Source organism: Tetrahymena thermophila (assembly GCF_000189635.1).
Source record: "Tetrahymena thermophila SB210 genomic scaffold scf_8254002, whole genome shotgun sequence".
In the NCBI taxonomy this organism is placed as follows: Eukaryota; Ciliophora; class Oligohymenophorea; order Hymenostomatida; family Tetrahymenidae; genus Tetrahymena; species Tetrahymena thermophila.
The window spans coordinates 30876-58874 of NW_002476009.1; the positions used below are offsets into that span (position 1 = coordinate 30876).

Genomic DNA, 27999 nt, shown 5'->3' on the forward strand with positions numbered 1-27999 from the left:
TCCCTTAAATTACAATAAATTCCAAACAACATAACTCATTCTAAAAATGCGCTAATACTTTTAAATTGTCCATATTTTTATTTATATTTGTGATTATACTATTCAACATAACTGTATTATTTATATGTCTATAAATTGTGATTATGTCAATAAAATTTTACTATTTTTAGAAATGTTTTTTATATTTAAAAGCAAATTAAATTAAAAAATAAATTATTATAAAATTTGCAATGCTCTAAGCATTTTATTGATTTATTATTTTTTCAACTTAATTAATGTTCATAAAATCAAAAAAGTTAATGTATAAGCAAATGAGTTATGAAATTAGCAGTAGACTAAAATTTTTGCTCAGAAGATAAATATTATCTTAATGAAATATACTTATTTTTTTATAAATTTAATATTTTTCTTGGCAACAGATTTTAAAAATAAGCAAATCATTAATCAAAATAACAAAAATTTAATCCTTTGATTAATTTTTTGTTAACTTGATCATACTCTCTGATATTCATTAATCAATCCTCTTTTGCAAAACTATATCTTAGCTGTAAATTTAAAAGTGTTATAATTTTAACTAAAAAAAAATAATCCCCCAAAATTACGAATTGGCTTATGGCTGATTTATTTTGTAATTAAAATTTAATAAAGAAATACTTTATTGGCTTATATATTTGATTATTTTATTTAATCTCAATTTTTCATATTCTGATATTTGTAATTTGTAAGAATTAATAAGATTCTAATTTGATTACAAAAATAAGAAGTTAGCATTCATTTGCCAAGCTAAACAATAAAAAAAAAAACATTTATAATTGTAAGTTAAACCGGTATTATTTTACATTAAAAAAATGACTTTTTTTGATTTTTATACAATATTATAATACTTTAATTAACTTTTTTCAATAATTTAAGCACAAATGTATTTAAAATTTTCATTTGTATGTTTTTATATCACCATATATTGAATACTTAGCAGTTTTAATCAGAAAGTGATTTGATTACAAAAATAAGATTAGAAATTAAAGTTTTGATTTTTAAATCCTTCATCAAAAAAGTTTTTAATAAACCAAATATACATTTGATAATATATTTATATTCAAAAATTACCATATAAAATTTATAAAAATGGAAAATATTAGCAAAAACAGAGAAATGATTATCAGTTTCACAGATATATCATTAAAATATAAATAAAAAAAATAGAGTTTGATTAAAAAATCTCTAATTGAAAATAAATACATATTAAAACAAGTTTCAGGATACTTTAGAAAAGGTATAAATGCTATTCTTGGAAGTTCCGGTGCAGGAAAAACCTCTCTATTAAATGTTATTGCTAAAAGAATCTAGTAAAATAATTAATAATTAAGTAAAAAATACGTAAATTAATGAATAAAATTAAAATAGAAATAGTCATAACACAGAATTAGAAGGATAAATACAAATTAATAACAGAAGCTACAATTATTCTTAATTCAATAACTTAGCTGGTTATGTTATGCAGGATGATTATTTGCTTCCAACTCTTACTGTTAAAGAATACTTCTAATTTGCTGCAGATATGAAATTATCAATTCCAGACAAAGATAAATTTGAAAAAGTTATCAACTTAATTTAAAAACTTTAACTTACAAACTGCTAAAACACTCTTATTGGTAATGTAATGACAAAAGGAATTTCAGGTAATTTTGCTTCTATCATATTTTTTTTTTTAATTTTAATCTGTATTAGGTGGAGAAAGAAAAAGATGCTCTATTGGAATCGAATTGCTCGGTGAGCCTTAGATTCTTGTGCTAGATGAGCCAACTAGTGGATTAGATTCCTTCACTTCCTACAGATTAATTTGTTTACTGAAAAGTATTGCAGAAAGGGATAACTGCACTATTATTTTTACTATTCACTAACCTTCATCAGATATATGGAATTTATTTGATAGAGTTTGCCTCCTTGCAGATGGGAAGTTTGTATATCAAGGAAAAAGAGAGAATATTATTGAATACTTTAACACAATAAACTTTAAATGCCCAAGATATAGTAACCCTGCAGACTATTTCATCAGCTTAATAAGTGAAATTGGAGAACAATCAACAAATAGATTTAAATATTTAACAAATTAGTATTCTTAACAATTGGAATAAAATGTAAATGAAACTATACTGAAGCTAAATTCAAATAATTTAACATAAATTAACTTTGTTGCTTCAATAAATAAAATAAATAGAATTTCATAGCATTACATGCTTAAAAAACTACTTCTTAGGTAAATAAAACTATTAAGTAGAAATAAAATAATGATATATGCCAGATTTATGCAAGTGATAATTATGAGCTTATTTACAGGAGCAGTCTATTTTAATTTAAGTAGAGATTATAATTCTTATACAGACTCTTATAATATAGCTATTTTCTTATATGTAATTATGCTTGGTTAATTTAGCTAAAGTGAAACCCCATAAGTAATCAACTTTTCTGCAGAGCGCCCTGTTTATTTAAAAGAAGTGAACTAAAACCTTTACACAACAGGAGCATACTTTCTTTCTAAAATTATACCTGAAATAGTTACATGTTCTATTTTTCCTATAATCATGGGTCTTATTGTTTACTGGATGGTAGGAATGACGAGTATATTCTTATTTATTTTTTATAAGCAATAATTAACAATTTTTATTAAACCAAATAAATAGCTTCTGCTTTCCCTTTTTATTTGCTAGTTTATATCCTTTAGTCAAATGTAGGTAATTCATTTGGAATACTCTCTGGGTCAATTTTTGAATAACCTAAAGTAGCAATTTCTTTTGCCACTACTTTCTTAATACCATAGCTATTATTTGGTGGATTATTCAAAAATAGGAATGATTATTCTTCTTGGATAGGGTGGATTTAATATATCACACCCACATTTTATGCATTTAATGCAGCTGCAGTAAATGAGTTCGAATAAACAAATTTCCTATACAATCCTATTCTATACTTAAATCTAGATTTAAACAAATGGGTTTGTGTGGGTATGCTTGCTACGCTCTATATTTTATTTAACTTTATAGCATTTTTAATATTATCTTTTAAAAAGAAGAATTTATAATGAATTTAATGTGTTAATTTAATATAATTAATCTTTGTATTAACTTTATTTACTTATGCTTATTTTATCATACTAATTTATTTTTTTAAAATACTATTTAAAGTAAACCCATAGAATAAAAAGTTTTTTTCAAGATTTTTTGGATAAATGTAATAATTTTATTTATATATTTACTTATAAAAACATAGAATTTTCAAAAACTATTTTTAAATTTATATAATAATCCAAATACAATGATTATTGCAGCAGAGATTAAAGTTAATCTTATAATAAGATTATTTTACTCTTTTATATACTAATTAGAATTTGGAGGTGTGGAAACAGACTAAGCCAACCCTTTTAAATTAAATAAAATTAAAGATTAACAAAATCTAAAATGTAAAACTAGTAAGTAATTGATTGTTGTTTACCAACAGTTTTGTCTTAGTAAGAGAAAATTGAAACAAATCTCCTCATGAAAACATCTCCTAAAATGAATTAAATATCCATTTCCATGAGAGGTTAAACTCCTATTACGCAAATTCCACTAACATTAATTACATAAAATTCAGAAGGTATAGAATAGTTTCTATCGACTCCTTAGCTATCGGTAATTGTAAAGGTAAGATCAGGTAATTTTGTACCACATTACACTCTATAAAATCTAGTACCAGCATAAATTGTAGATATCTCGAAATTTTATCTTAAAATACCTATAAAATCACTAAAGTAGTCGTTTCTTATTGCAATCAATGATGTACCAGAGTCAACAATTGCAAAATTGGCTTCTTTCTATAACTCCATGTTATCTTCTCCGATTGATACAGACTTTAGAGAAAATACCCATCTCTAACTGGAATTTTGTTATCCGTTTAATAAAACTGGGTGATAAAAAACTTATGAAGGGTCAGCAACCTTAGTTTCATCAAAACCTCCAAAAACTAGTTCAGACCCATTTTAATCAAAATCTAGATAAAAGCTAAACTCCTCCTTATCTATAAGGCCCTATTAATATAGCTTGCTTACAAATGAAACATTATCTTTATTTGATGAATCATAAATTCCTAAACCCATCAAACCATCAGACTTTTAATTTTAATTGATAATATTTAAATTAAAATTTTTAAAGTTAATTAAATCCAACCTTTAAATTATCACTATTTTTTGTTTCTTAAACAAGTAAGAGAGAATTAATAACTTGACCTAATCCATCTATGCCTACAGGAACATTAGCAATAAAACCTCCTACTGAAGATCCATCTCCATAAGCTACTTATGTATAATTGTTAGTTATTTCACATTCATCACTAGTATTACAATCGTAATAGTTGTTGTATCCTGCTTACTTTTTTAATTATTAAAATGATTTTTCATTAATTCAATTTAATTGAGCCATAAATCTTAATTAATTAAGGTAAATTTTCAAAAATGTATTCAAAATTTTAGCTTTTTTGAAGCTTTTCAGTAGTTTTTATTAGTTTATACTGGCTTTAATTAGGAATGAGGATTTATGGCATTTTTTAAAAATTTACCCTGCAAGTGGGACAATTTTTGCTTGTTAACCAAAGCAAATTTGATCCTGAGTCGAAATCTACAGAAAACTTTTGCTTATTTTTTCCAACTTCTATTTCTCCTGCATACATAAAGTTGTTAAAATTAACTAAAGGATCTATAGCTTAGTTTTCGTTATCAACAATAATTTTCTTTTTAATAGGTATTTTTACAATATTACAATAAGAATATTGTAAAACAATAAGAGCCAATAGTAAGTATGCAAACCTCATAGCACTGTCTTATTTATTAATATTTTATCAATTATTTATTTTTTTAATTATTGATAAAATTGCTTTTTTCCTAACTCATAAAATCATTTGGTGATTAGAAAATATAATAAATAGTTCTTGTTAAACAAAAAGCTTCTTATCAATAGGAATTTTAGTTTATAAAAAGCTTTTAGGAAATTTAAATTAATTTTTCTAAAATGTACATAATTTACAGCTATTATAAACAAATTCTTTTATTTATATCTTTTTATTAAGTATCTTGTCAACTTTTATTCTTCAATCATTTTCAAAAGAAATACAGTAAAAATTTTCATATTGAGTATTCTTAATTCTTAATTTAAAAGAGAGTTATTAATTTAAAAAAATTATTATTTAAAGAGGGTAAAATTATCATTTCTGACAAAAGAAATTTACTTTTACAATAAAAAATTAGCCTTAGTTTCTATTATAATTTACTTGTTTAAATTCTTTTACAATAATATCAAATTAAAGATAATTTATAAAAATTAAATCATTAAAATTTTTAAAATTCCTTCAATTCTTTCATTTTTTTATTACTTCATTTTTATGTAAAAAAACATTTTTAAAATTTTATTAGAAATTGTTTTTCATCTTATTAATTTATAAATAAAATATTTTATATTACTTAAATATGCTAATTCAAATAAAATTAATCTTAAATTACAAGATAATAGAGATTAAAAAGATATTTTGGTAGCCACCTTCAATTTTTAATTAATATTTGCCAATAAATATTGATAATAAAAACAAATGATCAGTAAAATAAAGTTATAATTTACAATCTAAATCTAATATATTAAAATGAAAAATGATAGCAACAAATATGAAATAACTATAATATTAAAAAATATGTCAGTATAAAGTTGAAAAGTCAACTGTATTAACCGTTTAATTTAGTTTGAAAGATAAAAAAAATAGTTTAAACATATATTTTTATAAAAATACAATTTATTTATAATAAGTAACTATATTATTTAGTATAAAATCACTTTCTTAAAGCTCTTAATGTTAAGAAAATAAGACCAGCTAAAGCAACTAAACCTATAGCTAAAAGAGCTAAATGACCATTTCTATGATTTTTGGTTACAACAGCAGAAGCAGGGTTTGCAACTGATACAGAAAGACCTGTTTTAAATTTTAAGAAGAAAAAAAATGTTTATTTTGAAAAATGCTAATTGAAATTTACCCATAGAGAGGCTAGTATAATCAAATACAGAAACGAATCTTCTCATGAAAACATCACCCAACAAGAATTGTAAATCGCCTGTAACTGAGTTACCTTGAATTCCAAGAATGCAAGTTCCACTTTAATTAAGGATATAGAAAGAGGATGGAAGTGAGTAGTTTCTATCAACACCGTTAACATCGGTAAGAGTGAAAGTTAAATCAGGTAAAGTAGTACCACATTTAACTGAATAGAAAACAGATAATCCTTAAAAAATAGGGTTAAGTTTAGTGATTGTTTTGAGATAGTTAATCCATTCTTTGTAAATGTCATTTCTAATGTAAGCTAAACTAGTACCAGAATCAACAATACCAGTATTTTATGAAGTCATTGGGATTTATTTGTTTCCGAAAGAGATAGATTTAAAAGCTACTCTCCATCTCTAGCTATCATCAGTTCTACCATTAAGGACAAGAGGATGATAGTAAATTTCTGAGGGGTTAGCAAGTTTACTTTCATCAACACCTCCAATAGTAAGTTCAGACTCAGTTTTACCAAAACCAAGATAGAAACTGAACTAACTCTTAGTAATTAATCCTTGTTTAAAAAGTTAATTAACAAAAGCAACATTACCAGTGTTATTTTCATCGTAGACACCGAGACCCATCAAACCATCGGCCTATAGATTAGAAACATAAAATTAAAAATCAATTTACTTAAATAAAAATAATTAGTTTTTTAAGTTTGAATATTTTACTTGTAAATTTCCATTTCTGATTGATTGTTCAACAAGAAGGAGAGCTTCAGTAACTGGAGCAATTCCTGCAATACTAACTGGAACCTTAGCAATATGTCCCTTAACACCTGATCCATCTCCATATGTAACTTAAGCAGGAGTAGTTGTTAAAGTGCAACCATCTTCTGGAGTACAGTCATAACTGTGCTTATATCCGTCTTTCTATTATTTATTTATTTAAATAAAAAATTATAATTAAAATTCTTTTTCAATCAAATAACAAAATTACGACACAGGAAGGGCAGTTCTTACTGGTTAACCATAAAAGATTAGAGCCAGAGTCAAAGTCAACAGTGTATGTTTATTTTGAATTTCCAACCTCAATATTACCTGAATACATATATTGGTCATGATTAATTAACTAAGCAACAGCAACTTATTAATCATCGTCTAAGAAGCTACCGTTGGTTTCAGTCTCAGGAATTCTCTTCTCAATAGGAATTTTTATAACTTGAGAAGTAGCAAGGTTTAATGCTACTAAAACAAAAATCAAAGATCCGATTTTATTCATTTATTTTTTTATAATTTACTTAATATTTTCTTAAATATTTACTATAAATCAAAAACCTTATTGAAATAAGCCCTTAAAGGGCTTGCTATAAATTCTTTTCTAAATTAGACTGAAATTTCTTTTATATTAATATTTATTGATATTATAATCGAAAATTAAATGGATATTTTTAGAAAGTCACCATGTATTTATTTTCACAAAAATATCATCTTTTAAACAATTATTCAATAATGAAGTTCTACTTTTTGAGATATAAACATTTTTTCGGTTTAAATACAGATAAATTACTATTTTTTAGTTTATTTATTATAGTAATTATTATTAAATTTTTTAAAATATATGAAATATTTAGTAATACTTGAGTAATTAAATCAAAACATTACAGCAAATTAACAATTATTTTAAATAAATACATTATAATTTTTAAATTTATTTGACCTAATAAAATAATAATAAAAATTATTTACAATAATTTTATATGCCTAAATAAATAGTCTAAATACAAAAAATATCTGAAAATTACAATAATTATGTGCTTAAATAAATAATGTAAATACAAAAAATATCTGAAAATCACACAATTGATAAATAGTAAAAAAATATAGATATTATTTCTTTTACAGCGAGATTCATTCTAACACTTTTATTAGATTTTTGTTATAAAAGATTAAATTGAAATTTGTTTCTAATAGAAAAGTCATGAAAGAATTTATCAAATATTATATCAATTAATAATTCTATTACTTGAATAATTTATATTTACTTTTTAAATTGCAATTTAAGTACGTACACAGAAGAAGAAGAATTAAAAGTTCTATTTCCTTGAATGCTTGTTCAATAGTTAGCATAAAAATAATTTTATTGAAATAAATACAGTGAATTAAATGAATTTTGTGTTTAAAAAGTTAAAAAGAGCTAATTCGTTTGAAACCTAAAATTAATCTTTTATAACTTATTAAGAAGACTTACTTTTAAATAATATGCAAAAAAAAAATATCAAATATGTATTTAATTTTGTTTTTTTACATATTCAATATAGATGCATTAATCTAATTTTCTACCTATTTCTCAATCAAAAACTTTCTTACAAAACATAATAATTAATAAAAAATATTGAAAAAATTAGATATTTATTATTAATCATAAATTTATTAACTTCAAAAAAAATCTAATAAATAAACTAAAAACAAAAATAAATTATTTAATTAGTTTTATATTTATTTTCTAATGCAAAAATCTAATTTTAAAAATTGAAAAAAACAAATAAATTAATTATTATTTTTTTATATTTTAAATTTGTTAAAAATTACAAAATATATTATTTGTTTATAATTAATACATTTTAAAAAAATATTTTAATTTAAATTTTTTTCACTTTCTTAAAGCTCTAATGGTTAAGAAAATGAGACCAGCAATAGCAACTAAAGCTAAACCTAAAGCAATGGTGCTTTCAATAGAGTGCTTTTAAGCTTTGTTGGGAGCGTTAGCAGGGTTTGCAACTGATTGAGAAAGACCTATTCATTTTTAATATAAAAAATTTAATAAATTAGATTTTTTTTACATAAAAAAATTTTTAATAATAATATTACCCATGGAGAGAGTAGTGTAATCAAAAACAGAGACGAATCTTCTCATGAAAACATCTCCCAAGAGGAATTGGACATCATTAGTGACACTTCCACCTTAGACTCCAATGATGCAAATGTTACCATTTTTAACAAGGTAGAAAGAAGAAGGAAGAGAGTAGTTTCTATCAACACCATTGACATCAGTTAAAGTAAAAGTTAAATCAGGTAAAGTAGTACCACACTTAACAGAGTAGAAAACAGTAAGTCCAGACATAATAGTCTTAAGACTAGCAACTGATTTGAGGTATTAGATCCATTACTTGTAAATATCATTTCTCATAACAAGTAAAGAAGTACCTGAATCAACAATAGCGACATTTTAAGATGTAAGAGAAACTGATTAGCCTCCGAAAGAAACTGACTTAATAGCAACAGACCATCTTTGGCTGTCATTTTATTGGCCATTAAGAATAATAGGATGGTAATAAATTTCAGAAGGATTTGCAAGCTTACTGTTATCGACACCACCGATAATAAGTTCAGATTCCTTTTCACCAAAACCAAGATAGAAACTGAATTAACTCTTAGAGATAGTTCCCTACTTGAAAAGTTAGTTGACAAAAGCAACATTATTAGAGTTGTGTTCATCATAAACACCGAGACCCATCAAACCGTCAGACTTTAAATGAAAAAAAAAGTTTTAATTTTTAAAATCATAAAAAAGTTGATTACTTATAAGCCTTTGTTTTTTACAGATTTTTCAACCAAAAGAAGAGCTTAAGTAGAAGGAGCTAATCCAGCAATAGCAACAGGAACTTTAGCAATGTGACCAAAAACACCAGAACCATCAACATATGAGACAGAACCAGGTGTGGTAGTCATGTTGCAACCATCAGCAACGTTGCAGTCGTAAGAGTTCTTGAATCCATCTTACTAATTTTAATTAATGAATGAAAAATTATTTAAAGCATATTTGTATTAGTATAAAAATTATTTACGTGACAAGTACTACAGCTTTTGCTGGTTAACCATAAAAGATTAGATCCAGTATCGAAGTCTACATTAAAGGTTTATTTGGAATTACCAACTTCAATGTTACCAGAGTACATAAATTAGCTGTGGTTAATTAATTGGTCTATGGCAGCTTACTCATTGTCATCTAAGAAGCTGTTATTTTCAACTTCAGGAACTCTCTTCTCAATGGGTATGGTGATAATTTGAGAGGTAGCAATATTTAATGCTATCAATAATAATATCAAAGATCCAGTTTTATTCATATTTATTGAATTACTTAAAAGTTTTTATTAAATGATTTATACTTCTAAACATTCATTTGATTATCGATTTAAATATGAAATAAAAAATAAATCCTTTATAACATTTTTTATATAAAAAATATTCTTTTACATTTATTTTTGTTCATTTAAAAAAACAGATAAAAGAATAATTTAAAGATATTAATAAAAAGTTAAAATTGTAAGGTCATTTTTGATATCAAAAGCTACTTCTACTAATTAAGGTTTAATTAAATGATGATGGTAAGAAAATCAAATTTTTTACAAGATAATTTAAAAATTATTCTTTGTTGCTTGAAACAAAAAATTGAATAAAAGTAACCAGTAATTGAGAAAATTAAGTCTTAAACATAAAATATTTTAGTAAATTTGATTTTTATTTAAAGTTCAAAATAAGAATTTTGGACAAGTCTTTTTTTTCATCTAATTTTATCTTTGTGCTCTAAGATTTTATATTTCTTTTATAACAATTAATAAAAGATTAAATTACTCATAAAAAGGTTTAATATGCAATTATTCTTATTTTTATATATTTCTTGATATAAGATTCAAGTTTTCTACTTAATTATTAGGGACTTGTTACAGTTCCTATTTCATAACTATCTTTGAAAATGATAAGATACTTAAGACGCTATATGAAAGTTAAATTAATTTTATTTTCTTTAATATCGGCCAAAACTATTTATTTAAGTCAAAAAAGTTGTAAGAAATTTATTGGTGTTTTTTAAACATAACTGATAATAAGAGTTATATAAATATTTTAAATTATATCAAAAAAGATTACAAAACATTAATTACATGGATAAATTTATGCAAATTTAATTGAAAAGTTTTAGATTTGTTTAAATATATTTAATTTTATAAAAAAGCCCACCTCTATTTTTGAGAAATAAATAATTCCATAAAATTTAATTTTAGACAGAGAAAATAGATTAAACTTTATAACCACTTTATTATCTAAAGTGATTAGTTATTAGGACATTGTAGATTTTTGAATAATAAGAATCTACTTAATTCAGAGTTTAATTTATTAAAGTAATTTTAATATGCCATTTTAGTTAAGAAAAAGGCGCAACTGGTCTTAAATTATAAAGAAACACTAATTTAATCAAAATAAACACATATTAAATTCTAAGTAGAATAAAAAGCAGTTTGTTAGCATAGTGATTTAAAAATTTTGACAAAAATTAAAAAATAAATTTAGAGTAATTTAAATGATTTAAAGATTAATTGGATAGCAAAATATTTGACATTTAAAATATAAATTTTAACATTTTAATTTATAAATATTGTTAACTTTATTAAAATAAATTTTTTCTTTTCACTTTCTTCTGAGAGCAAGGATGATAAGAGCAGAGACAGCAATTAAAACTAATCCTAAAGCAATGAAAGTTTTGAGGGTGTTTACTGAGCTGCTACCGTTAGTAGAGGCAGGGTTGGCAACTGATTGAGCAAGACCTATTTTTAAAATAATCAATTTTAATTGTTGAAAAAAAATTTTTTATAAAAGATAAATTTTAGGAAATTAATAAATAAATAATTACCCATAGAAACAGTAGTGTAATCAAAAACGGAAACGAATCTTCTCATGAAAACATCACCCAAAATGAATTAGACATCACTGGTAAGAGCAATACCTTAGACTCCAATAATGCAAGAGCTGTTATCTTAGATGACATAGAAAGAAGAAGGGAGAGAGTAGCTTCTGTCAACACCGTTAACATCAGTAAGAGTGAAGGTTAAATCGGGTAAAGTGGCACCACATTTAACACCGTAGAATATACTACCACCTGAGGTGATTGTCTTAAGAGTGGCAACAGTCTTAAGGTAGTTAATCCATTACTTGAAGACATCGTTTCTCATGACAAGCAAAGAAGTACCAGAGTCAACGATAGCAACGTTCTTAGAAGTAAGAGGAACAGATTAGTCACCAAAAGAGACAGACTTGATAGCAACAGACCATCTTTGACTATCATTGTGTTGACCGTTAATAATAATAGGATGGAAGTAAAGTTAAGAGGGGTTAGCAAGTTTGGTATTATCAACTCCACCAATAATAAGTTCAGATTCGTTTTGACCGAAACCAAGATAGAAACTGAATTAGCTCTTAGAGATGATACCTTATTTGAAAAGTTAGTTGACAAAAGGAACAGCGTTGGTGTTGTGTTCATCATAGACACCGAGACCCATCAAACCATCAGACTAATAATTTTTAAAGAAAATTTTAGTAAATTTTACTTAATTTAGATAAAGAAAAGCAATATTTAATTTAAAATTAATACTTCTAATCCTCCGTTTCTGACTGACTTTTCAACAACGAGGAGGGCTTCAGTAACAGGAGCTAATCCGGCAATGCTAATAGGAACCTTAGCAATGTGACCAGAAACACCAGAACCATCACCGTAAGTAATAGAAGCAGGAGTAGAGGTCATGTTGCAACCATCGGAAACTTGGCAATCGTAAGAATGCTTGTATCCGTCTTTCTATTTTAATTAATTAATTAAATGTTATTAAAGATTAATCAAATTAAAAAAATATTTATTTACAACACAAGTAGGACAGTTCTTTCCTGTTAACCATAAAAGGTTAGATCCAGTATCAAAATCAACAGTGTAGGTTTACTTGGAATTACCAACTTCGATGTTACCTGAGTACATGTATTAATTGTGGTTAACTAATCTGTCAACAGCAGCTTAGTCATTATCATCTAAGAATCCGTTGTTTGATTCAGGAACTCTCTTTTCAATAGGAATAGTGACGAGTTGAGCAGCAGCAATATTGAAAGCTACCAATAATAATATTAAAGATCCAGTTTTATTCATTTTTATTAATTTACTTAAAAGTTTCTTTTATTATTAATTTATGAATTTAATTATTAATTGGAGTTGACTTTTAACTTGAGTGTAAAATTCTTTTTTAGCTTTTTGTATTCATAGATATTTCTTTTATAATTATTCGTTTAAAAGTAAAGCTATACTAATTATTCATAAAAGAATATTTTCATGCAAGTTTTATTAAAGGGACACTTTTTTTTCTTTCTACTAATGAATAATTGGTTAATTATTTGGTTGCTAAGTTACTTTTAGCACTTAAAGATAGCTTTTTACTACCATGAAAAATAAATACTATTAAAAATATTTTATTTTACATTTAAATCATTTAGAAAAAATTAAAATAATTAACTTGAAAATTTAAGTTGTATAAAAAATTAAAGATTGAAATTCTTTAATATAAATAGAATCAATCTAATTTCACAAAGGATTGGTTTCACACTTTATTTACAAACCAAATAAACATTTAATCAAAAATTTTTTTTGTAAAACAATGATTAATGAGATAATATTAATAAAAAATATGTAAATATGAATAAATTTTAGTCAATTTATTTAAATCTTTACAACAAATATGATAAATATCAATAGGTTTTTGAATATCCATAGATATATAAATTGTAAAAGTTTAATAAATATAGTATTACAAAGAGCTTATCTTTTATACATTTTTAATCCCTAACCACCTAATCAGAATTCTTTTATAAATTTAATAAAAGATTAAAAATAATAAAGCTAAAAGTTTTGTATTACTTTATTATTAAAAGTGTATTTTTAATTAATTAAATAATATAATCTGGTTTAGTTATATTTAATTTAGTAACTATTCTATTATTATTCTTTTTGTTACATCCACTTTTTAAACCAGTTTGAGATAAGTAATTATAAAGTAGGCATGAATATAATTACACTTCATATAAGATTTAGTGTTTATTGAATGAACGTTATGACAGTTTTAAAATCAAAAAATGAAAAGAATAATTCACAAAAAAATATTTTTTTAATATTAATTTTTAAATATTTTTTGAAATTCAAATTAACTTAATTATTGATTGAATTATGTGGATTTATTTAGTAAATTTTAAAATAAACATGCTCATTATCATAAACTTTTCAAGCAAATTTTTTCATACTGAGTTTGTTGTATCTAAAACATAACGAATTGGTTAATAATGCAAATAAAATTTCAAATTTGTAAAAGAATATTTTATTTGGTTATTTTTACAATATTTAAAATGTGTATAGCTACCTTCAAATATTTACCTTTAACATATTCAGGAAATAAAATTTCTTTTACAATACCAAAAAAATGATCTTTAATAAAATAAAGTCTTCAATTTTTGATAGAATTATAATTTTCTTAACAAAATAAAGTGTGCTACTCTCTTAATAATCAAAGTAAGCTTATTTATTAACTAATTTTGTATTATTTCCTTCAAAGGCAATATATTATCTTTCAAAGTTTAATGAAAATTTTATAATTAAGCTCACAATTTGCTTCTTGAAAATAATTACTTCAAAAAATTTGAAGAATAATTGATAATTCAAAAAAAATTTTATATGGTAAAATGAGACAATTACATGCAAAAAAAATTCTCTTTTTGTAATAAAATATTCAAAAATTTTCAATAAATAATTGTGAATAAATTAAGTTTTTTTCTCTAATAGTGAAAATATTTTATTTAATTTTTTACAAAAAATTTGATTTACATTAATTTTTTAATATCTTTACTCTCCTTTCTTGAATGTAACAAATATTCTTAAATTAGAAAAAAATTATCAATAGCTATCAATATTTAATTTTTAATGAAATTTTTATTTTTTAGCACTAAGCAAATATAAAACTTTAAAATAAATTTAAAAAATAATATAAATAGATTTATATTTTAGTATTCTATTGCAAAGAAAATAATTTAACAAAGCTTAATATTTGATTTAATAAAAAATTTTTTAATAGGTTTAATAAATATTAGATTTTGAAATATATTTGAAGATTTTATATAAGAAGTAAAAACTTGATGAAGAATATTTTTTATTTATTTTTAATTGGCTTAAGGATAAATTAATGAAGAATAAAAAGTTAATATTTATCAAGCAAATATAACATAAAAATAATTATTTGTATTTTTTTATTAAAATAACTGAATTATTACATTAAATTATAATGGCATTTATCAAATTTAAAATGGATGGTGCCAATAATTTTTAATTTCTACATTTTTGTAGATAGTTTAAATTTATAAATAAAGTATTCTACATTAAAAAAATATTCAGCTTACCATTTTTAATTAACTTCTATCTCCTTATGTAATAAAATAATTTTGAATTAAATATAACTTTAAATATTAAACTCAATATAAATAAAGCAAAATATTTGCTAACAAATGATTGTCATGAATTTTCTAAAAACGAAATATCTTGTTTTGATAATTTTAATTTAATTAATTGTAAAATTCAAAATAAAAAAAAAAAAAAGGATAATAAATAAAAACATGATATGGGGTTTAAAACAAATTTTTAATTAATTAAAATTCTAAAATACTTCTATTAAAAAAAATTAAATGCAGAATTAGTAGAAGTATGAAAACAATTTTTAAGTAAGAAATATATTAATATTTTTTAAATGAACGATCTAAACAAACTTAAAATTAAATTAAAAAAATAATTATTTAATTTTTATCTTGATCTAATGGATTATACTATTCATTTTTTTATTATTATAAAATATTTAGAATATAATAAAAGTTATTTTAATAATTGATTTTTTATTATTAATTAAATAGTTGTCTTTATTTCACTTATCCTCATCAATCATTCTATATTAAACATATTTATTAAGTTGAAAGTATGAAAATATTTTTTGATGCATATTATAAAATTTATGGGTATTATTTAATGAAGAAGGTGATTTCTATTTCAAATAAGAATAAACTAAAGACGAATTATTATTCTCACCTCTTTAAATTATAATAATTGTAAAAGGGAATTCTTGCCTTTCTTTAACAAATAATTTTAAGAAGTTTATTGGTTTATGGCTAGATTCATCTATAAAAAAGAGTTTTTATATAAATTTTTACTAATAACTAAAAGGTAGTTTTTTATATATAAATTATAGATAGTTTATTTAGATTTAAAAGTAAAAAATAAGTTACAATTTATTAGAAGAAGATATGAAAGTTAACTTTCTTAGTTGAATTGCTTAACTTCAGTTAATTCATATAAATCATGTTAATATGTTAAAGAATAATTCCTCATATAAAAATAAATATTTTTAAAATAAATATAGCCATATAAAATTAAGTTAATTCATACTCTAATACTATGTAATAATTGAAAATATATAAAATCTGAAAATAAATAATAATTATGGTATTTTTTGATGAAATTATTATATTTATAATAACAAATAATTTTTAACTTTATCTAATTATATTACTAAAACTGAGAATAATATTTTTTTTTTACTAAATTGAAAGTCATAATACAAATAATTCTAAAAATGAGATTAGCATTTTCTTATCAGAATGAATTAAAATAGTTTTAAAAGAATAATCACTTTTCTAAAGACCACAGTGGCATAAGTGGGATCAGTAATTCTTGGGTATATTTAGGAATGATGTTTGCTTCTTTTTGCTAGCAATTATTAAGTAGATTCAAAATAATTTAAATGATAAATATTTATTTTATGTAATTGATTTTTTTATTTTAGTGATTTTAAGCTATTAATAAAATATATTTGAAGTAATACAGTTATCAAATTATACCATTAAAATTACTTATAAATTAATTTGCTTAATTTCAATTAAAATAATAATTAGAATATTTATTTTTAATCTCTCAATATAAAACAGCTCTAATAGAAATTAATTTGCCTCTTAAACGATTAATTGATATTTTAATCTTCTTTGACTGTGAAAAATATTTGGAATAGAATAATCTTTAATTTATGCTATTAAATACTCAATAAAATCCTAATTATTTTAAATTACTAAAGGTGTTATCATATAATTCATCATTTTTTGAAATCATGTAATTAAAATAATTATTATTAAAATTCCTTATTAAAAACTATTAAATGTTGAGAAATTACTTATAAAAATGCAAAATATTATCAGATAAATCTATAATTTATACTTTGATAAGCTTTATAAGTCTATGATAATATAAAATTTTAGCAGATGTTTTGTAAAATTATGTGTTCTTTATTCAAATATTTGTATATACCGTAATTATTCTTTTGATAAGTCCTTTCAAAAAATTAAGCCTTTTCTTAATGAAACTCCTAATTCGAAAAAATTTTCAAAATTTTCAAAATTTATTTTTTTCAAAAAAAATGACATGTTATAAGAATATATGGTGTCTATTATTTCTAATTTTACATTTTGCGAATTTAAAGCTTTCTAAAAACTCAAAAATAAAGCTGTTTTAAGCTTATTTAGCTTTATTTATTATGTTATTAAGATATATTACATTTCGCCTTTTGTAAATTAAATAGGCATTTCACTCTATTAATAATTATAATTCTTCAAATCAATCAATGAGTTGAGCTATCTGAGATATAATTACTTAAAATTTATTGTTTGATTGCTTTAAAGTTAATAATGTTTTAAAGAAAATATGCACTCCCTATTTTAGTGATTTCTAATTTAAATAAAGACTTTATTTAAACAATAGATTTTTTGAGGTAATCCTTTTTATAGTATATTTTTGCAACACTATTAATTGAATAAAAATAATCAGATTTATAGTTAACATTTATACACAATACAATCTACTCAAAGTTTTCTAAAATTGCTAACCTCTCCTAAATAAAACACAATTTATAAATTTTAATAATAAAAATTATCTTTACAAACTATTGAAGTTTAATTTGAGGTTTTAAAGTCCATCTCTCCTATTTTAAATTTGTTTGTATTTAGGAATTAACTACAATCAAATCTGATTATTTAACGCATTTTATGATATAAATAAGGTCTAAACAGTGCTTATTAGGCTAATTTCAAAAAGTTATCCTGTTTTTTATATTTTTTTCATACTAATTTAAATTTTCTAGTTAAAATATTTCTACAATAAATTTTTTTATAAAATAAAATAAGAATAAAAATATGATTTACAGAATAGTTTAATTTTATTTGGATTAATTAGTTATTTTGAGTGCTACAATATTACATTATTAATTTAAAGATTTTTAATTTTTCTAAATTATTTAGATTTCATTAAAATAAAATTATGTGAACAAAAATTATTCTATTTTAAACTTAAATTTCTAAATATCATCATTTATTAATACCTATTATTGATAATATTTTTATCATTTTAGATTCACTTAATATTTGAAAAAAAATAAAATTTAATTGAATAAATGAGTTAATTAGGTATTTTTATCTCATAAAAAGTATCAAAGAAATTTTGATTAGGAGTTAATACAAATTAATTAATATTAAATATACTTTTTTTATTTTTGAAATGAAGTGATTATTTTATTAAACTAATATATCTGAATATTTTAGAATAAATCTATTTTTATTTATCTTACTTATTATTCCTTTAATACTTTAAATTTAATTTGGTATTTTTTTATCTCAAATATCTTCAGAAATTTAACTTAGGATATAATAATCTTTTGTTAGTGAGTAATTATTTTATTAATCTAAATTTTCTGTTTAGTATAAATCTAATAATAATTTAATTAAATGCTTTAAAATCTTTATAAAATATCTATTTTATAAAAAGCAAATGTAGTAAAATTATTCACAATTTTATCTAAAAAATGGTTTTTATGTTTATCATTTATTCTAATAAAATATTAAAAAATTGAGTAAAATGAAATTTATAAAATTTTATGTTTAGTTTTTAGTGATTAAAATGATAAATAATAATTTTCTGAAATCAGAAATGAATATCAGGTTAAAAGTATATATTAATAGTGCTTTTTAAATCAAATAATAAACAATTTAGCTTAAAATTATTTATGTATTAGTTTAGTAAGAAAATGCATAAGAATATAAATTCTTCAAATTTTATAATTCCTTAAATCAATCATGATGAATGTCTAATCTTATCTGAATAAAAAAAATTGAATTTAAGTTGACTAAGTGAATAATAGTATAACATTTTAGTTTTAATTAGCTTCTTATTTTATAATATTATTAAAATATCAATTTAGAATAAATGCTTAATATGATAGAATTAGTATAAAAAATAAATAATATTTATTTAAATTTTTTATTATAGTTTACATGTAAAATTAATAAATTAGAAATAAATTTTGAAGTGTGATTAGGAATGATATTTTATAGCTTAAATAAGTTAATTATTTTAGTATTTTAATAACATCAAAAGATAGGTAGATATATTAATAGATAATTATATTACTATAAATTAATTAAGTTATAAGGTATAATTATTATTAAATGCACTATTAATAATGAAGAAAAGTTATAAATAAATTGAAAATTAATTAAAAAGAAATAATTTTATTCTAAATATATTAAGGAACATTTGATTTAAAATCAAAGAAGATTGATAGAAAGTACTGGGATGATAAGAGGAAATGTATGAAGGTAAAAGTAGAGAAAATAAATTTAACAAAAATAAAAAATGGTGATGGAGAAAGGATTAATTGATTTATTGATTGTATTGAATTAAATAGGCTAGAAAAGGAAGAAAAAGCATGATTTGATAGCTTGCTAAAGATCTTTTATGATAAGGAATGAATACTGAAAAATGAATGAAATCAAAAGTAAATGTAAGAAAAAGGGGTATAAATACAAATAAAAATAAAAGCAGAAAGATAAAATAAAAAAGATCAAAAAAGAGGTCAAGTATTTGTTACTAACAAAATTAATATAAACAAAAAAGTCAAAAGATTTTTATTAAGAAAAAAGAAATATAAGAAATAAATAAAAATGGCTAAAGGTCAAGCTGTTGGTATTAATAAGGGTTTCATTACTACTTAATTAGAAAAGAAGCTTTAAAAGCACTCTGCTGTCTAAAGAAAGGGTAAACTTGGTAAGAGAGTTGCTTTAGTTAGACAAGTCATTAGAGAAGTCACTGGTTTCGCTCCTTATGAAAAGAGAATTATCGAACTCATTAAGGCTGGTTCTGCCAAGGACTCCAAGAAGGCCACTAAGATTGCCAGAAAGAGACTTGGTACCCACAGAAGAGCTAAGGTGAAAAAAGCTTTACTCGAAGAAGCTGTCAGAGCCCAAAGAAAGAAATGAAATATCTGACGTTCGGGATATAATTACAATTTTTAAGAATATTAACTATTATTGTATAAATAAAAACTACTAAATATAATAGTATTAATCTTTTAGTGTACTTAATTCTCTTTGCATTAAAAGGGTGTGTATGTATATCTTCATACAGTCTATTTAAATTTTTTAAATAAAAGAGATATTTACTCAAATTAGAATAAGTCTTCCACATTATTTTCAATTTTTCATAAGCTATTAGGAAAGTATCTTGCTTGCACTAACTAATATTAAATAGGCCTAAAAATATGATAGATAATACTCTGTATATTTATAATTTTAAATGTTGTGCAGTTTGATAATAATAGTTATTTCGTACTAAATCCTTTTAGCGTTATTTTTACTTTAAAATGCTAGATAAGCATGCAATTTATGCAATTTTTCGCTTTCAACATTCTAAATTAGAGTAATATTTTTAATTTTGCAATTTACTAAAAACTTTAAAACTAATTTTCCTACTTTTCTCCTTTGCTTGTACCTATGTATACAAAATTTGCAAAGAAAAAAAACTAAAATCTATAATTGCACTAAGAAGTAAAAATAAGAATCATAAACCAAAAAATTTTAATTTATCAAAGCCAATTATCATTTATTTAATGGTTATAATCTAAATGATTTGTAACATCAAGAAAACCTTGTACCAAATTAGCACTTTTAATTATGACAATCTACCTCGAGTAGCAAATAATGTCAAATAATAAGGAAGATAGTTTAATTAGGAGTTAATTTGCAAAAAGTTGATATATTGACAAATTTTAATTAATCATTCTTATGTTTAAATTGGTTTTAGTTATTGAATTTTCTACATACATCAAAGAATTAATTAATCTATTAAAATGTTTCTAATTTTTTAATTTTTTTTTTAAATAATTTTTATATTTGATTAAAATTAATTTTAAAGAATTTAAAATAATTTATAGATTTAGTAGAAATAATCCTTTTAAAGTTTAGTTAAATATTTGTTCTACATTTTGTAATTAATTTTACGTTTGAATGAGTTTTTATTTTATTGAAGAAACTCTTTATAAGTTTTTATCAATATATTTTAAAAAATATGCATATCAGTCTTAATTGGATAAATGAAAACAGATGTCTGAATTATTTAAATTAAACAAATTTAATATTAGAAATTTGAATAGCAAAAAGGAAAATTTAACGAACATCGAATGGAATTTATTAATCATGCAATTTATTATATTTTTCTTTTTATGTTTAACTGTTTCTAAAGAAAAAAAAACATTTTAAGCAATAAGAATATAGAGTTGAGCACAAAGATTCTAATGAATATGATTGTTAATAAATCAGATTAAGATTAAATAGAGTAATTCTATCGAACATATATATTTGTAAAGGAAGACAATAAATGAATAAATGAATGAATGATTGCACTCTATTCTTGTGAAAAAAATAAGAAAGGGATAGGGTCAATCGATAATTAGGATAGAAAGAGAATTCTTCTAATGGAAAAAATGAAGATAAATTTTTCAAATTTTCAAATAAAATAAATGAAATTAACAACAGTTTAGAAAGCAAAAAAAAGAAACTAAGACTGAATGAATTTTGCTTGAAAATATGAATGAAATTTTAATGCTTCAAGAAAAAAGAAAAAGAAAATAAGTAAATAAATAAATAATAGGCGTAGTGCATATTAAATAAAATATCTAATAAATATTTCATAAAAAAAAAGAGCAACAAACTAATTAATTTTTTGATATATTCGCTTAAATAAGAAATCAAATAAAACACATTAAAAGTTAAAAAATCAATTAAGACTCAATCAAATATATCATTCATACAGAGTTATTTAAAGATGGATTCAGGATAATAGTAATTTATTTAAGAACAAAAGCATTAAAAATTTAAGCCAACTAGACATATAGGAGGAGAACTTTACTCCCTTAGACATTATTAACAAGATGAAAAAACATTTAAATTTGTTAATTTTAATAATAATATAAAATAGTGATCACTTATTTAAAATTCTATTGATTGGTAATTCAGGTGTAGGCAAAACTTGCATGCTCATGCGTTATTCAGTAATCAATTTAAAATCCTTCTCAGTTCAAGCCGTTTATATTAATTGCTATTTCAATAATAACAGGAAAACTAATTTACCTACAATTTCTATAATACTATCGGAGTCGACTTCGTAATTTGAATTCATTGATTTACTAATTTAACTTTAATTTCATATTTTATTCTTAAAACTATAAACAAATAGCTACTACTTCAATTTTTTTCTAAATAAAACATTTTTTGAATATAAAATAGAAAATTAAAGCTTTAAGGTTAGAAGACAAGAATATTAAACTTCAAATCGTAATAGGATTATTTATCTTACAAGTTAGATTAAAATCGCAAACAAACACTTATTCATATTATTAATTCGTTAAACAAGAATGTAAATTACCTAAAAAATTCTTAAAGAATCAAGCTAATCGAATTATAATAAGATAAATGCTTATCAAAAAAGCTACCAAAAGCGATTTTAATCTTGCTTATGAATTAACATTGTTTATTCCAAAATTCTTAGGTTTTTTTTTTATTATTTAAAGTGGGATACTGCTGGACAAGACCGTTTTAGAACTATTACCTGTAGTTATTATAGGTAAGCTTAAAAGAATAATATCTTTAATCCAAATTTTTTATTTGACTCCTTTGAAAATTGAAGATTATAAATTAAAATTTTAAATAAATTAGAGGTGCTCATGGCATTTTGATTGTTTATGACATTACTGAAAGGGAATCATTTGATAACGTTAAGACATGGATGGTAGAAATTGAAAAGTAGGAAAAAATAAATTTTGAATTAAAAATAAATAAAATTAATATATTTTTTTTTGTAATAAATTAGGCATGCCAAAAAAGGAGTATAAAAAATGTTAATTGGTAATAAATCTGATTGTAGTAATAGAGCTGTTTCTTACGAAGAAGGATTTGAATTAGGTATTTGGTCTAATTTAAATCTATTTTTTTTTATTTAAATATTTTTGTTAATTAATTAAAGCTAAATAATACTAAATACCTTTTGCTGAAACATCAGCCAAAAATGCCAGCAATATAGATTTAGCCTTCACTAATCTTGCTAAGAATATGTAATTTTAAATTTTAAATAATTGTTTTAACTAATCAAGTTTATTTATCTTTATAAAAAGCTTGGGTAGTGGTTAAGTTTTGAATACTGCACCTTCATAGGGAATGAAGATTCAATAAAATAAATACAATACTTAATAAAGTGGCTCCAGACAAGTTCAACAAAACTAAAAGAATTAGGGAGATGATTGCTGTTGAGGAATCTTTACATAAAAGAATCATATAAAATAATTAAATAAATATGATCTTAATTAAAATATAAAACTTCTTCAAAAGCATTCTTAATAAAACTAAAAATATTTCACTATAATAAAAAAAATAGTCTTTACCATAAATCACTAATAATTAATCTTACAGCATGATTAAGAGAGGTAAGTACTTACTTATTTTCCTATTTAAGCTCAAATTTATAATAATTAAGAACTAAAAACTGATTTTTTAACTAACAAACTGACTTGTTAGCTTGAATAATTGACTACTTCTGGTTTAAAATAAGAGATTTTTTTAAAATTTACTGATTTTATAAAGATCTCTGAATAATTAATAAAAAGTACTTACTCACTCTTGCTAATTATATCAAATTGCATATATTTGGAATCATACAACTATTCATATCCCTTTGTATTTATTCTATTCATCATAAATTGTAAATTTTAAAAAATTAAATTTTTAATTTTTAGTTTATTTTAAAATATTAATTAATTATTTTTTTAATTCATTTGTTTATTTTTAACATTTTTTTTAATTTATAAGCAAATATATTTTTTAAAACTTTATTTTACAATTGAAAAATAAAAAAAAACTTTTTAAAAATAAACAAATTAATCAACTAATTTACTAAAATTAGCTATTATCTTAAATTTAAAAATTTGAGTTCATTTACACTTTTAATGGAATGGTTTTTATGAAATATATTTTTAGAAAAATGCATGTAGATTAAAATAATTGAGAATAACTAGAATTCATACCATGAGCCAATATTTATTAATTCATAATTTTTACTATTATAAAAGCACTCACAAGAAAAAATTATTAAAAATAAATAAATGATTCAACTAAATAACAAATATATGTATATTTATGTTTGTATAAATGAATGAATGTATCTATCGATCAATCTATCTTTACTGTCTATATAAAGCATAATTCGTTTATTAGATTTCTGTTAAGAAAATGTTTCATTCAAATAACAATATATTTTTTGAAATTATTAATGAATTAAGCCTAATATACATTGAAAATAAAGGAATTAATTGATCCTTGAATAAAAAATACAAAAATTTTTATATTCTTGTATTTTAATAAAATAAAAATAAGTAAGTAAGTAGCTAAGTTTGAGTTATATTTCAGTATTATTTTAAAATTTAATAAACAAAATATTTTAAAATAAACTTATTATAAACAATTAGGTCTAGGCTTCTAAACATATTTTAGGGAATAATTCACTTTGTTGAAAATAATTGAAGCCAAATTGTAAACTTAAATAATTTTTGAACAACAATATTAAAATTTAGCTAGCTACTCAAACATAGTTTTTTTGAGTAAGAATTTATTTAAGTAGTCATTAGAAGTAGAAATATACATTATCAAAATTTTTCTATATTAGCAAACAATTATCATAAGATTATTTTGATTATTATTCTCATAAGTATTCATGGACTAAGAATTTTAAGACGATGATGACTAGGAACAATAGTCTCAGCAGGCAGAAAGCGGATCTAACCTTAATGATGCCTCTATGAATTAAGAGGATGAAACGAATATAAATAATTAACTAGAAATTAGTAAGGACAAAAAGCAAATGAAGCGAATATGCTTAATTCCTATTTACAAAGAATGGAAATCAGAGAGATAAATCTTCTAAGCGTTTTGTATGCTCTAAATTGCTATTCTTTGCGTTTTTTGCGGTATAATTTTAGGTCACATGTATATTGCTACTTATTTAATTGATTAGAGTGCCCTGTAAGAAGCGTAAGCTTCAATATAAAATACACTTTCTAATCAAATTCAAACTGCTTAAAATTTGTATATTGGTATCTTCAATCGAAATTTCGTCTCTCTCTCTTCTATCACAAAAATATTCCTCTCATCTCTTCAACTAGACGATAGTTTTTATGATGAATCTTTTTCTACATTTCCTCTTATTGGACCTAATAGATATATTTCAATTAAATAAGCTGTACCTTCTTAGACTCAGTATGATTTATATCTCAGTTAGTAATACTATTCAAAAAATTAAATTTCCTTAGACTATATTTCCTATTTTTCGCTTTCTAATTCTAAAGATTGGACTGTTCTAAGTCCATAAGCATAAAAATATCTATAAGGAGCAGACATATTGAATTATTATCTTAAAAATTTAGTTTATTATAAAGGGTCTCAAATAAGAATCCAGGTAATGTCTGAAATTAATTCTTTTTCTTTTATACATTGCATTGCATGTAAATTAGCAAAGATGAATATTATTTATTTTAAACCCATAAAATTTTAACTAAATTTAAAATAGTTTATTTATACTAATTACTATTAAAATTTAGTAACTTTACTTGTCTTTTGGCAATGATCTTCAAGTTTTTTATCCAGCAGGGGCATGTGCTTAGCTACTTTAAAAGAATGGTTAACATATAGATATAACATAAAGAAAATGGTACTTAGCAAGCTAAAATGCTTTTTAAAGTTCTAATTTAGCTACTTATTAGGTTACTGGGCCATATTAAGATTTAGTTACAAATTTGCCTATTGTAACTGTCTCTATACCGATAGTGACTAAAGATGGCAAAATGATTGGAGTTATTGGAATTGACATTTTTTGTTATGAGTTAGATTAAGTGCTCCCACCCCAAAGCGAATTATATTAAAGCAGTAAATTTTATTTAGCTAATATTTCTGATGGTTCGATATTAAATGATCCAGCTAAGATTTTAGCAAACGATCCTTTTAACTCAGGACAATCTTTTTACCATGTGTCAAATTAATAATATACAAACATAACTGATTAAAATTGGTAAATTTTTTTATTTATTTTTATTGTGATCTGCCTCAATTCAGAAATATTTCTAAATGTTTAAACATAGATAAAAATAGAATATTAAATTTGATATTGAAGCTTTTTTAGATTTTATATTTTGAAATATTGCTTTTTTAATCTTTAAATAATAAGATTTTTTATTACAAAAAATTTAGGCAATAGATTTAAAACTAAAATTACAGTGTTAACTCTTATTTTGAATTTATGGATGCAAATAATAATTAATTAATAGTCTACAGATAATTTGTTTCTAATAAAAATTTCAGTCCAAATTAGTTAGTTTTTTTTATAATCATTACTGATAGAGATGGATTCGAAGAGTATTATTCAATATAAAGCAATTTATAGTCATCATTTTAAAAAAAACAATACTATCTTATAATTACAGAGTGCTCTGTTGTTGTCTTTTGTATTCTATTATCTATTTATTTTGTGAAGTCTATTGTTGCTCCCCTTTAAGAACTTGCTGACTGTACAAAGGAATTTACAAATCAAGAGAAAAAAAATAACAATTCTTCAGAAATAAAAAAGAAAAAACAGTTTGAAGATATAAAAACAACTGATAGAGCCATTGATTCTTTAATTTAGGCATTTAAAAAATTAATAAAAGATTTAAGTGGCTTTAAGAAAGGAACTAGAAGAGAAAACCATTAATAGAGTGAAGATATAATTGAATATCCAAGGAGTGATTATAACGATACAGGATTTTGCAGATTCACTAGATTTTTATTTAATTATGAAGAGTTTTAAGAGCGTTTAAATTATTATGTAGAGTAATTACAAAAGCTTTTGAACATGAAAAAAACAAAGGAAGAAGAGTTTTAAGAAACAGAATACTACGATTCGAGTTAAAACGAATCACAATATTTAAATTAAGAAAATCTATTCTATAAAATCGAAGCTACCTTCTTCAACTTCATAGAGGTTGTTTTAGATAGGTTGCTCTATATTATTAATGAGCAAATTCACAAAGGCCATATTCCATAGTTAGCAAAAGAAGATATAGATTTGCTTTAATAAATCTCAGTTTTTTGTAATTTAATAAATATATGTAGCAAAAATCTCATTATATACGACAAATTTAGAAGTTAATAATCAAGTTAAAATGGTGGTGATTATGATGATCAAGATAATGATCCTATATAAGAAGATGATATATCCAATATGCCTGATGAAAATCTCATAATTTATGATAGGAAATCAACTATTAAGAGATTTGATGAAGTTACTTACAAGTTTAAAAGAATAGAGCAGCTAAATATTTAATTAGTTAAAAAAAAATTAGAAAAAAAGAACACCTAATTTTTAAACGAAATTCTTCCTAAGTCAATTATGATTGACTGATGATCTTATTCACTGATTAATTAAAGATTATTTAGATATATATATTAAACAAAAAACTAAAATAAATTTTCAAACAAAAAATATTTCAAACAAAAACAAAAATAAATATATTAGATAAAAATAAATAAATTAGTCAATTAGAAAAGTAGAGCATAGAAGTAAGATAATCAAGGTTAAATAAATAAATAGTTAATTAATTAATAAATTAATGTATATTCTAAAACACATTAATAAATTATTTTTCTGTAT

At 22.3% G+C, this 27999-nt stretch overlaps 8 protein-coding genes across 8 annotated transcripts; 4 read left to right on the top strand and 4 right to left on the bottom strand. All coding sequences in view use genetic code 6, as the record gives it.

The window, feature by feature from the left end:
* Positions 1-1125: 1125 nt before the first annotated feature.
* Positions 1126-3082, top strand: TTHERM_01128600 (ABC transporter family protein; the record flags this gene model as incomplete). Its single annotated transcript, XM_001026654.2, has 4 exons — positions 1126-1346; positions 1405-1679; positions 1729-2619; positions 2682-3082. The coding sequence occupies 4 exons, from the start codon at positions 1126-1128 to the stop codon at positions 3080-3082; spliced, it is 1788 nt and encodes a 595-aa protein (XP_001026654.2).
* Positions 3083-3272: 190 nt separating this feature from the next.
* Positions 3273-4842, bottom strand: TTHERM_01128610 (eukaryotic aspartyl protease; the record flags this gene model as incomplete). The annotated part of the gene is made up of 4 exons (XM_001026655.2): positions 3273-3415; positions 3490-4144; positions 4203-4403; positions 4591-4842. 4 exons carry the CDS (start codon positions 4840-4842, stop codon positions 3273-3275), a joined length of 1251 nt encoding a protein of 416 aa, XP_001026655.2.
* A 1006-nt stretch (positions 4843-5848) lies between these two features.
* TTHERM_01128620 (eukaryotic aspartyl protease family protein) lies at positions 5849-7335 on the bottom strand (the record flags this gene model as incomplete). Its single annotated transcript, XM_001026656.1, has 4 exons — positions 5849-5988; positions 6050-6707; positions 6786-6986; positions 7054-7335. 4 exons carry the CDS (start codon positions 7333-7335, stop codon positions 5849-5851), a joined length of 1281 nt encoding a protein of 426 aa, XP_001026656.1.
* A 1371-nt stretch (positions 7336-8706) lies between these two features.
* Positions 8707-10180, bottom strand: TTHERM_01128630 (eukaryotic aspartyl protease family protein; the record flags this gene model as incomplete). The annotated part of the gene is made up of 4 exons (XM_001026657.1): positions 8707-8849; positions 8925-9582; positions 9636-9836; positions 9902-10180. 4 exons carry the CDS (start codon positions 10178-10180, stop codon positions 8707-8709), a joined length of 1281 nt encoding a protein of 426 aa, XP_001026657.1.
* A 1339-nt stretch (positions 10181-11519) lies between these two features.
* TTHERM_01128640 (eukaryotic aspartyl protease family protein) lies at positions 11520-13020 on the bottom strand (the record flags this gene model as incomplete). The annotated part of the gene is made up of 4 exons (XM_001026658.1): positions 11520-11656; positions 11743-12400; positions 12481-12681; positions 12745-13020. The coding sequence occupies 4 exons, from the start codon at positions 13018-13020 to the stop codon at positions 11520-11522; spliced, it is 1272 nt and encodes a 423-aa protein (XP_001026658.1).
* A 6755-nt stretch (positions 13021-19775) lies between these two features.
* On the top strand, positions 19776-20252 carry TTHERM_01129660 (60S ribosomal protein L36; the record flags this gene model as incomplete). Its single annotated transcript, XM_001026661.3, has 1 exon — positions 19776-20252. The coding sequence occupies one exon, from the start codon at positions 19776-19778 to the stop codon at positions 20250-20252; it is 477 nt and encodes a 158-aa protein (XP_001026661.2).
* A 1843-nt stretch (positions 20253-22095) lies between these two features.
* Positions 22096-23576, top strand: TTHERM_01129680 (small guanosine triphosphatase family Ras-related in brain (Rab) family protein; the record flags this gene model as incomplete). The annotated part of the gene is made up of 9 exons (XM_001026663.3): positions 22096-22112; positions 22249-22321; positions 22387-22434; positions 22557-22604; positions 22841-22893; positions 22986-23072; positions 23140-23231; positions 23293-23380; positions 23441-23576. The coding sequence occupies 9 exons, from the start codon at positions 22096-22098 to the stop codon at positions 23574-23576; spliced, it is 642 nt and encodes a 213-aa protein (XP_001026663.3).
* A 1456-nt stretch (positions 23577-25032) lies between these two features.
* On the top strand, positions 25033-27750 carry TTHERM_01129690 (cache domain protein; the record flags this gene model as incomplete). Its single annotated transcript, XM_001026664.3, has 3 exons — positions 25033-25773; positions 25916-26382; positions 26562-27750. 3 exons carry the CDS (start codon positions 25033-25035, stop codon positions 27748-27750), a joined length of 2397 nt encoding a protein of 798 aa, XP_001026664.1.
* Positions 27751-27999: the final 249 nt, after the last annotated feature.